Here is a 12,472-nt window from a genome sequence, read left to right as displayed (position 1 = left end):
CATGAAGCCCATGGAATTGCATTTCTGCATGGCTTCCTGTCAAGAGACCCATAAGCAATGTGGAGTAGAGTGTCTGACAGTCATGGTCCCTCCACAGTGAATTGTTACTCAGTCTTTACTCATTTTTATTGTGCTTCCACGGATCTTGAGCTGATTCCAAGACCCTTTCCAGTATCATCACTCAACTTTTAAACACCAGTGGTGACCTCACACTGGTATGCAGTGCCTCACACCAATTATTGTTTTCAAAGCTGAATGTCCAGACATACATCAAAAGAAAACGGAACACTCTGCTAGCAAAAAAAAAAAAAAAAAAACAAAAAAAAAAAACCAGGGCCCCAATCAGCACGGCGGCATGGCTTCACTCAGATCTATTTAATTATGAAGTCAGTTTATCCTTCAACTGCCTCAATTAATATAACAAAATGCAAAAGGTCATTGATCATTTTGCTGAGAGCTAAGAGCAAAATATAACCAGTTTTGGAACACTTTGTTAATATGCAGAAAGCAAGAGAACATGGATAGAGTCCAGACACAGAATGTATTGCTGCCCTTTAAAGGATGGCATTAGAATGTTAAAGGCTAACTGGTTTGTATTCATTAACCAACCACTGCTTTCAGAATGAAGTGTTCTGAAAGTGAGTCTCCCAGTCATAAAAAAAAGTGCGAGAGCCACAGCACTTTGCTAATTTAAAGGATTCTTATCTCACACATATTTGGTAAGAATAAACATTTACCCAGCAATACAACCATTCACTGAGCATGTGTTATGGGTTAGGCTTCTGTACTGAGGGCTCCTCCTGACTTTTTATCCCCAAGATGTGTTTCCTAAGTGTCATCTTGATTTATTTTTCTTGAGAAGTCGAAAGCAGAGCACTGGACTTATACTATAAGGAATCCAAAATTGGTAAAGAACTTGTTCACAAATTAAGATTTCCTGCTATGATGCCTGGAAAATCACTCATTAAACAAAGAGGTAAAGAGCTGTCAATAGAAACTCTTTAAGGACAGGTTTGGACGTCAACTTTTTAGCCTTAGCAAAGCTCCTCGGCGCTGGAGAGGACAACAGAATACAAGAGAGTACAAGGGAAGTTTAAACGTGGGTCATGGTCTGTGCCCCACGTTCCTGGAAGGCAGATACAAACTAGAAAACCTTGACACTGTCTATCAGTTCCACCTTCTTTTTCTACTCCATTCATTCATTGACAGCAGCGAATCCCAAGACCACACACAGAATCTTTCCCCCTCTGAATCATTCACAGAATCAAAGTTTAGGTATTTTTCTCAATCAGTACAAGAATCCCAACTAAATATCCTATGTCTTCCTAGGAAGACTAATAAGTTGATCTCTGACAATTAATTAAAGTGTCACCAGGTCCCACGAAACCAGAGCCTAATAAATGATTTGCAATTAATTGCACTGTGTCTTAAGAAACGCGAGTTTCCATTACTTTTCATGGCTATTTTCTGCATTTCAATTTTCTTGTTTGTTTCCTTGGGAAGCAGATTGGTGTGAAGGACTCCTGACTGCCTTGGGGCAACTGTTTGTCCCCTAATCAGGACACTAAATGGAGGACTTCAATTGGGGGCCAAAAGACATGGGGGGGCAGCATGGAGATTTCAGGTTTCCAGTGATGTGTGGTAGCAATACCAACCCTTCGAGATTGTCCACAAACAAAATCTATAGAAGTAGATGTCGTAGTGAATGAACAGGAAGGGAAAGACAATAAGAACCAGAGTCAAGGGTGTAGGCTCAACAGCTGCTCTGTCACCTGCAGCAGGCTCCTTTGCTCAGCTTCTCTGAGCTCATTTCCCACTTCCTCATCAACAAAATGGAAAGACCAACTTCTCCCGCAGATGCTCCAGTGATGTGAAAGAAATCAGCTAATTCCAAAGGCCTCAGCTATTAGCTATGACTAGAACTCTATTAGATTCTAGAGAGTGATTAAAAATAATTTTTTATCTGGCTCTTTTTATAAAGTGTGTTGACGTCTTAAATGTGGCTGAAAAAGCAAAAGAGATCCTGTCCCCACTAATAATGACTGGATGCGGTCTCTATCCTGAACACTGGTCCTTCAAGCATCTTATTCCTCATTCTCTCCTGTATCATAAATGTTTTCCTTTATGGAACTGCTTCCTAAGGAAACAAAAATGCTGTGCTATAGTCCATCTTCGAAAGAAAGAAAGAAAGAAAGAAAGAAAGAAAGAAAGAAAGAAAGAAAGAAAACAGATTTTTTTCTCTCCCCTCTCTAGTAAGTGTGTGTGTGTGTGTGTGTGTGTGTGGTGTGTACTGTGTCTGGACAAACAGAAAAGGAACATGGACTGTGATTCCCTAGAACTGGCACTTAAAAGGGCTGTGAGCCACCTGATGAGCATACTGGGACCCCGATCCTGGAAGAGCAGCAAACATTCTTAACCGCTGAGCATCCTTCCAGACCCTAGTCTTCTATTTTTAAGAACAGCATAAAAATATGGATCCCAACTATTTTGGTTTCATCTTACTCTGTGTCTTTCTTGCGTTCTAATATATCTGTAAAGTCAATTAGTGTTTTTGCTATGTATCATAATGACAATTATCTTTCAAAGTTAAAGGAGTATTTCATATTATTATATAAGATATCAGTTTAAAAATGTACCAACCAGTACTTTTACTGCTACAGATGGAACAGAAGTAAAAGGTAACAGAAAGAGCCACAATCAATCACATACAACTCCAAAGTTTCATAGCTGTATCAGTGATTACAACTAAATATTTAAAGTATGAATAAAATTAATGTAATATGTATGCACTATTAAATAGTATCCAGCAATGAAAAGAAATAAGCAACCAATACAAGCTGCAGTACAGGTCACTAAATATCTCAACCTGTGCACAATTGACTGTATGTTTCATTCATATAAAATATTTGAAGTAGGTAACTCTATAGGATCACCGCTTAGATTAATAGTGGTCTAGGCTTTGGGAAGGAGGAAGTGGGGAGGACGTGATCGCTAAAGGGGAGCACTCCACCTGCTTTTTTTTGTCTTGTCAACTCACTTCACCTCAGTATTGGAAGAGAAAGAATATACTTCTGATATTGGTCACTAGAACATCTACAAAGTGTGAACTAAAGAAGTTGGTTTCTCTCAAAGCAACAAAAAATATCTAAAGAATATCAATTAGTTATTATCTGCATGCAAAGATGATCTCTGCAATAATTACGTACATTCATCATGTAGTTGGGAAACTATGATCTCTCTATAATGCCCTTAATGGGAGGTTAGAATTTTATGGTGCTTTAGTCCCACCCCACTCATTATTTTAATTATTCAATAACTCTGTAAAGTGAAGAAAACATAGCAGGCAGATCTTCAGATGTCCAAAAGGAAGAATAACTTGATTAAGATCTTAAAACTACTTGTAGAATCAAAGCCAGGTGATCTTACTGTAAGTCCAATGTGAACAATGCCAGATTTCACTGAGCGCCCTTGATCACCTCACTCCAGCAGGACTCCCATTCCCTGGTCTGAAAACTGGCAGACACAGTACTCCCTCCAAGTGATTATAATCTTTTCATTTCTGATTAGAAATACGCAACGCTTGAGTGTTACCTGATACCGAGAAGACATGCCACAGCTCCTGCAATTTTTCTGCATCTTAAAGCACAATTATGTTATCACCTTTGATGATGGAAGGTACTTTGGTCCCATCTTACAGATGGCCTATGAGGAAGTCTAGGATAATTTCCTACAGTTAAGGTGATGGATTTAGAAATATGTCTCATAGTATTTGTCACAGACACATTTGGAAGCAGCAAGGAAAGCCTTAGCTGGACTAATCCCACCTACTGTTGAAGTGGGTCGCTCCTGACGGCATTGCATTTTAGGTACTCAGAGGTCCCTGTAGGTTGGGACTTTTTTTCTATCAAAGAAATGTGTCTTAAAATCTCTAGGAGTTCTTAAGATAGAAAGCCCTGGAAATACTTAGGTGAGACATCCTTCAACAAAGAGTAGCGGGCAGCTGGTGAATAAATGTCTTTTTGACAGATAATTCTGGAATACAGAATTTGAGTTCAGTTGTCCAAGCGAGAGCTATCTCAGCTAAACTCCGATTTTGTTCTTTCCTCCTGGGTCACATTCTTCTCTGCTCCCTCAATTCTACTTTCTGGGTTAAACTTCACAAAAAAAAAAAAAAAAAAAAAAACCTGACTGAAAGGCAGTCTTAGACTACATCTTGGAAAAGATAACTGTGGAAGGGAAGAAGGCGGCAGGATTAGCTTGATTTGTTTCTGTTGGTGTCTGTACTGCATCTCTCTGTTTCTCCACAGGTCACCAAGATGCTGGCAGTGGTTGTAATTCTGTTTGCCCTTTTATGGATGCCCTACAGGACTCTTGTGGTTGTCAACTCATTTCTCTCTAGCCCTTTCCAGGAAAATTGGTTCCTGCTCTTTTGCAGAATTTGCATTTACCTCAACAGTGCCATCAACCCAGTGATTTACAACCTCATGTCTCAGAAATTCCGTGCAGCCTTCAGAAAGCTCTGCAATTGCAAGCAGAAGCCCACAGAGAAACCGGCCAACTACAGCGTGGCTCTAAATTACAGCGTCATCAAGGAGTCAGACCGGTTCAGCACAGAGCTGGATGACATCACCGTCACTGAGACTTACGTGTCAACCACAAAAGTGTCATTTGATGACACCTGCTCGGCTTCTGAGGTAACCTTTAGTCAGAGCTGATTCATGAATAAGAAGCAAGTGAATCATAGTGAAATTCTGTGCTGTGATCTATGCGAGAGAAAACAGACAATACTTACCCTGGAGACACAGCAGGCAGGCTTGCCTTTAATTCTACAAGTCTTGGCCCTGAATGCTTTAACCCATGACAGTGTTTTTTCACTTTCCTTCTTTCCAAACTAGAATCACAAAACTGGGGTCTGTCTCTGAAGGGGATAAGTGATAGAAACTAAAGGGCAGTTCGCTTTCATTTAAAGTGAGAAATCCTTCTCTTTCCTGGGGTAAAGACATTGCCATGAAATCTTGACAATAGTTTAAATTCTTCACAAAAACGTTATCAAATGTGATTTTATACACACATGCTCCAAATATCTACACGTTTTGCAGTTTGAAAAAAAATGTGATTTTAAAATGATTTAATTAAGCATTTCATTTAACAACGTATAGTACTGTTTTATGAATATCTAAGCTACATGTTTAAAAATGAACTAGAAACTCAAAATACCCCCCAAATCATAAACATGAGGATTTGATGTGAAGCAAACCTAAGTTTTGTCAGCTCTTAGGTTTCCGAAATGATGAATGGAATAAAGGCATGCCCAGTCTAAACTTCTGTGAAGCGACCTCCCAACATACAATGAAATTCAAATATATAGCAAGTGCCAGGCTGGGTATTTAAAACATGCTTTCACTTTTTTTCTCAAAACCATTAAAGCCAAAATCCCCTTTGAACCTTCTTGTTCATCAGCTAATGAGCTATGTCAAGCAAATTCGTCCAGCTGGGCCATGCTTAAAAGTCTGAAGCAGTTTCTGAGGTTCAGCTGTTTGAAATCAGTCAAATTCTTGCTATTTTGTCTCAACGCGAAGACACCCGATTCTGAGTTGGACTTTAACTTGCCTCCAATTGTCTTTCCCTGCTCTCCCTTGTCATTTTTCAGACTTACTTCACTTCAAATACCTAGGATATTTTGTTTACAGATTCTAAATTAAAACACTGCAAACCTCCTGAGTTTATTTTAAACTGATTTCAGCCTATTATTGCTAGCTCATCTGTACAGGTTGAACTTTGACCTAGCCTTCTAGTTATTATTAGACAGGTATGAATGTGCCTCTACCCAGGAAGCTTACAGGTATTATTTTAATCCTCTTCAAATAACTCACCCACTGGGATAAAACCAGTCAGATATTGAAGACTATAAATTGGTCTTGGTGAGAGCTTCATAGTCATTAATTTTTAATAGTTGGGCCTAAAAGCCATATTTTAAAGGCCCCGTAAAGCTGTCACTTTCCTCTCTCCAGCATATATCTTTATTTTATGGTTTTTCTTTAAAGTTTATTTGATAATGATAATTAACCCTTTAAACCTTCTTAATAAAGAATATATTGAGTTCATGAGGATCCTATCATCCAGGATCCATTCTAGGTATACTTGTATGAAATTTTCTTCATCTACTCCAGAAAGACATTTTTCTCCTTCCACATTATCAGTAAAAAGATGCAACCAAAAATTTACAGAAAGGACCAGAAGTTTACCTGCATAACACTAAGCAATCTATTTTATTTAATTTCTATTCTGGATTAATTACTATTGGAGAAATATAGATAGGAAAATAGAATGACCCAACCTCAAATCACATAAGCACATATTTAGGTGCAAGAAAATACACATCCACATGTACAAAAATTTATGTAAAATAGAATAGGAATATTTTAAACATCCTACATTAGGGAGAGGAAATAATCTAATTGAACATCTACTATGTGTTTAACACACTGGTAGACTCTTAAGCACCGTTATCTCAGTTACCGTGTCTTCAAACATCGTGTGGCAACTACAGAGAGGGAAATTTTTTTTCTTTTTGTAAAGTTGATAATTAAATTATCGTGACCCAGTGGCCACACAATACATACAGACACATATGAATAACAGTATCAGATATTGCAAACAACATGTTTAACCTAATATACATATATATGCATGATAAATCCACTTTTCTGACCTTAGAACATTCAATATATAGCCTCAGTTTTTCCCTTTTAAGTTTTGAAAAGTTGTTTGTTAGCCTTTTTTTTTTTTAGATCAGATGAGAAATTCAAAAGAATTCAGTCCATAGTGTTTCACCTTCAAAGAAAATGCCATTCTAAAAGTAAACGTTTCTGTGTAATGGCCAACAGATAGCTGAATTTACACCAAGGAGGTATAACTTTCTAAAATATTCAGTATCATGCTGCATTAACTCATAAAGTATCTCCATAGATAATCAGAACTATATATCATCAAATGGAAACTACAGGACCAAATTAAGTTGTGCTGGTGTAGAGAAATCATCTTATTAAGAGACTCCCTAAGGTTCCTAGCATTGTAATATTACTTCTAATTCTGTTCATTGCTGAGGGACTTTGGGGAGATTGCACACCTGAGGAAAGTGTGCAAAGGTGGATGAATCCCAAAAGCAAATAAAGAATCCCTCTTAGGGTTTCTTCCTCTGTTTGGGCAAACCTTTCAAGTTTGACGCAGATCACAAGTATTCTACATGCTGAAGTTAAATGGGAAAGATTCAAATCCCATAAACATTTCTAAGTACGTAAAATGCACAGAATTATGGGTAAACCTTGATAACCTACCCAAAGCAATGAGTGGTTTGTGGGAACAGCTTAGCAAAGCCATGTAAAGGAACGCGGAATGGAACCAGGTTTTAAGTCGCTAGTGGAGCTGTTTCATGGAGGGTGCACGTCTTAGCAAAGCAAGAGCTACTCTGTTCTGGTCGCTTCTTTAAAAATGTGGACTAGTGATATCGTTCTAATCTACAAATGATAAGTTGGAAGAATTAACTTTTAAGAGGACAGTAATTTGAATTGTTAACCCATAGTTCTATTAATTTTACAAACAACATATTCAGTATTATTTTCCTTCCGATTCAACTCCTAGAGGGGATGGGGTGTTGCATGTGAAGTCAGGAAAGCATATGGGATTGCAAGAAGACTAGGAAGCCCCAAGCTGAAGAAACATTTCAAATATTTAGAACCATTCTGGCGACAAGGACACAAACTTGAGACTCTGGAGCAATTTATTTTAAATGTCTTCAGCTGGTAATGGATAAATATATACAAAAACAAACACTGTGCTGAACAAATATAAAGTGTTACACTAGCAAATACACACACACACACATCTTGTAGAACACTCTGTTGATAGTTGTCTCCCTGTTCCCTCCTTTCAAACTCTCATCCTTCCACAAATACCACTTTACACAGAGCAGGAAAACTCTGCTCAACTTCCTCAAAGAGCAAATGTGGACCTGAAGTATCCTAAGTGAATGTACAAATGTTCTGCTGAAAATACTAAGTATAGGAAAATATTATGCAAATGCTAATTTTTATAAATGTATTAGTTAATGAAAAACTGGTCTGTTGCTTCTACAATTTCTATTTAGGTTGCCATGATTTGTATAGTAGGAATAATGTGGAATTGATATGTTTAGAGATATGAATGTGATATGATGAATATGAATAGAGACTTGGCATTTCACAAGCTGCAGTTAGAAACCTGGAAAAGAACATTAAATATATCTAAAAACCATTGCTAAAATTTTATGAGAGACAAACGAGTCTTTTCTATTCTTACAAAACTTACCCTAAAATGAAAGAAAGCAGTTCTGTGTGATATAACCTAAGATAGCCACTCTTAGGCAGTATTTAGAATGCAGATTAGAGTCATAGGAACTATAGCCTAAACCAGTCTTTAATATTCCACCTGCTAATACCTAAGATGACTTGATAGAAGGTTTATTTACATAATCTATTTTAATGGACTATAATTAGGAATAACTATTTTCACTCTTATTTTTACTTTCCACAAAATAAAGAAGACCATAAAGGACACTGGAAGGTTTTCCTTGTGTGTTTATTTATAATTATGATCTTAAATCATTCAGCAGTTGATGTCATTCAGGGGAGTTGCATACTGGGATACAGTTTACTATTAAGATTTTTCAACAGCAAATGGACTGCATTGACTGGCAAGTTTAATCCGTATCATTCTTAATTCAATACCCAAATAATATCCTTTGACAAGAGTGATCATGGATGTTTGTATTCGATATTATCAGACCAAACGAGATGTAATCTGCCTTCTTTTATACAAAGCACCTATATGATAACCAAATAGAATATGATTTTTTCATATTTTAAGAATTCTGTCAGCCGGGCGTTGGTGGCGCACGCCTTTAATCCCAGCACTTGGGAGGCAGAGGCAGGCGGATCTCTGTGAGTTCGAGACCAGCCTGGTCTACAGAGCTAGTTCCAGGACAGGCTCCAAAGCCACAGAGAAACCCTGTCTCGAAAAACCAAAAAAAAAAAAAAAAAAAAAAAAAAAAAAAAAAAAAAAAAAAAGAATTCTGTCTAGAAACACTGGAAAAGGCTGGGACATGCAATACTAAGTTAGTACATTGTCCAAAACTATCAATAATCTGGATGTAGCAAGACAAGAAAAGAATTCAGTGACAAACTACATAGTCACATAATGATGGCTTCAAGTATTGATAGAGCCCATACCATAGAATCTCAGCTGAAATAATGGAAATGTTATTTTAGCAGAAAATGAAATAATGGGTATTGAAAGTTATACTAAGAGGCTGGTAACCAGTAGTGTTAACCGTAGTATTAGTTAGAATTCCTGCAAGTGTTTAAGTGACTCTTTCTTTCTTTCTTTCTTCCTTTCTTTCTTTCTTTTTCTTTCTTTACAGAAAAACGGATCCCATTCATGTGCATATTCTTTGACTGCCAAACAGGAAGAAATATGAACTTCCTCACGAACATCTTGGACCAGTATTAATAAAGGTGAAATCTTTCCAGAAAAGAAACAAGTACAGTACGATTCAGAATAAGTTTGTTCCAACTGACCAAAGGCCTTCATCCAGAAGTCAGTAAGGGCATCATGATGCTGACAGGGTACAGGATGGCACAATAAGTAATCAAATATTTAATCCCTATGAGTACAAGCCACTCCTGTTTTGATATACATAAAAATTACTGGAGAGTTTATCTTAATATGTGCTTTGTCTATCTCTGTCTCAAGAAATTATCACTTACTGAGGACTCTGAGCTCAGCCTGAAAGTCACTTTGTTCTGAGCCTCCATATATACCCTTCAAAAATCGTGAATACTGAATAACTCTGAATAAGCAAATAAAAAGAAAATGTCATTAGGACAAATTCATTTCATCTTCACAGCCCACAAATTAAAGTCAGACCATGACTTTGACATTGAGTTTCTGCTGAATGATTGAATAAGTAAATCAGTGAATCTCCAACCAAAAAATATAACCTAGAGGGGCTGTGGTGGAACACTCCTTTAACCCCAACACTTGAGAGGCAGAGACAGGCAGAGTTTGAGGTCAGCCTGATCTATAGAATGAGTCCAGGACAGGCTTCAAAAAGCTACAGAGAATCTTTATTTTGAAACCACCCCCCCTCAAAAAAATATAACCTAAAATCTTTATGCTGCCTGATTTTCCTGTAGGTTTATCTTTACCATTATGTAACTTATTGATTGTTTTTATTGTCTTAAACCATTCATTCTCTTGGCTCATTAAATTGTACTATATTTGTGCCAGGTGATGATGACAACCACTCCTTGTGTATACACCATGAGCGCGACCTTGTGTATACAACATGAGTGTGACCTTGTGTATACAACATGAGTGCGGCCTTGTTTATACACCATGAGTGCAACCTTGTGTATACACCATGAGCGTTACTTTGTGTATATACCATGAATGCGACCTTGTGTATACACCATGAGTGTGACCTTGTATATATACCATAAGTGCAACCTCGTGTATATACCATGAACACGACCTTGTGTATACACCATGAGCGTGACCTTGTGTATACACCATGAGCGTGACCTTGTGTATACACCATGAGCGTGACCTTGTGTATGCACCATGAGCATGACCTTGTGTAAACACCCACCATGAGCGCAACCTTGTGTATACACCATGAGTGTGACCTTGTATATATACCATGAGCACAACCTTGTGTATATACCATGAGCGTGACCTTGTGTATATACCATGAGTGCAAACTTCAATAGCATCCTCACATCTGTCGCCTAATTTAGTAATGATCAAACATTGTCTGTTTGCTCAGAGGTGATTACAGATTATCACTAAAATGCGAATAAAATGAATAAAACATGCAGAGTACGTAATAGAAAGACAACCTATATGACTTCATACTGCAAACATTAGAACTCCTCTAGGGGAATAGACTATCAGTGAGTCCTAGAGTCGTGTGAAGGATTTTATAAAGAAGATTGGATTTCTTTTAAGGATAGGCTTGGTTTAGATGGTCAAGAAAAGACAATCCATACAAGAGAAAGAAAATGAATAAGTGCAGGTTAAAAAGAATCAGCTCTGGCTATTAAGGCTGCTTCCAGTGTGGTATGGTCATCAGAAATTAGTTAAGGTAAGCCACTAGCAGAAAGGAAAGAAAGAGAAATAAAAGACTTTCTGATATTTATATTGGATGAGGAAATAGTCACCCAGACTCCATAGGTAGATGTGTGTATAAATAAGCTATTGTGTATTTTCTAAACCTTGTGAATTTCATTTGCTATCTACAGAAATTATAGTATACTATTTGTCTTCTCTGTGTTACAATTCTGAAAGTATTCTTAAAGACACAATTTTCCAAGTAAAAACTATATTGTATATGTGCATATCTTTTCTATACACATTGTCATCATCTATGGAGAAATATTTATTTATGTATATATGATTCAGAGGTCCCTAACAGCCATGAAGTTATCCAGTTATGCTATATATAGAGATCTATGCTAGCTCATAGGCCCTTTGTGGACCTAAGCATCCATATGAATTGTGAAACTGAGAAGCAGTGCATAGTTTTATAGTCCTTGACCTGCTGACTTGCATGCTGCTTACATTGTGTAGCTGGATGCTTTGCTTTCTTACAATGTACCTCGGAAGACTTTGGTTGTAGAGAGCTGTGTGCCAATTCATCTCGTTGCTTGGAGGTTAACCATTGTGTCCATGTGGGCACAGATTCTTCTTTGAGAACGTTCTGTAATTTGTGTCCTCTCTACTGTAGGAAACTGTCCGTTTCTGCATGTGTTTGCTGAGCAATAAAGCATCAAACTGAAAGATCCATGTCCTTTGGCTTCTTTTCATTGAAATCATCCTTTTTGGATATAGCTTGACTCTAGAACATTTGCCCCTAACATTTCATATTGATACACTGTTATCTGGCATGTGCCACCGATTTTTTCCAGATAATTGTATGTAAATGCATTAGTACATACTTTTCAATTTTAGTAAGATATTTAATGTGTATTGATTGAACAATGACTAACTCATGCTATCCATTATCACACTGACATTAATGAGTTCATTTAATGTTAATACTAAATGAGGAGAAAATTACAGCTATTAACAAATAGTTGAAATTTGGGAACCTGTTTGGAGTAGTTGCTTCAAATATTTCTTATTGTCGCCTTTTCACCAATAGCAAAGTATACTCAAATATTTGTATGTAAAGCAGATTACTCTGGTTTTCATTCAATTCCAGATAATCTCAGACAGTGCTGCAACTGGAGAAACAGGTTTAGCCAAAACCTAGAACACACAACCAGCAAACAGATAAAATGTGCTTTGGCATATGAGAGGTAAATCATGCTCAAGCAAATCTCAACGTTGCCTGGACGACCCAGTTCTTTCACAACTGTACACAGAGGTTTAA

General features: G+C 37.3%; 1 protein-coding gene across 1 annotated transcript in view; it reads left to right on the top strand.

Moving 5' to 3' along the window:
• Positions 1–11,836, top strand: part of Trhr (thyrotropin releasing hormone receptor) — a 35,114-nt gene extending 23,278 nt beyond the window's left edge. The window contains exons 3-4 of the mRNA XM_041637721.1: positions 4,308–4,694; positions 9,458–11,836. Of these exons, the coding sequence (XP_041493655.1) occupies positions 4,308–4,694; positions 9,458–9,514 (444 nt within the window). The 3' untranslated portion in view covers positions 9,515–11,836. The remainder of the gene's footprint in view (positions 1–4,307; positions 4,695–9,457) is intronic.
• The last annotated feature ends 636 nt before the right edge of the window (positions 11,837–12,472 follow it).

The sequence above is a fragment of the Microtus oregoni genome, unplaced genomic scaffold, assembly GCF_018167655.1.
Source record: "Microtus oregoni isolate MIOR12 unplaced genomic scaffold, Mior012 000053F_ref0000044, whole genome shotgun sequence".
Classification (NCBI taxonomy): domain Eukaryota; kingdom Metazoa; phylum Chordata; class Mammalia; order Rodentia; family Cricetidae; genus Microtus; species Microtus oregoni.
This window is presented reverse-complemented; position numbering and strand designations above follow the sequence as displayed.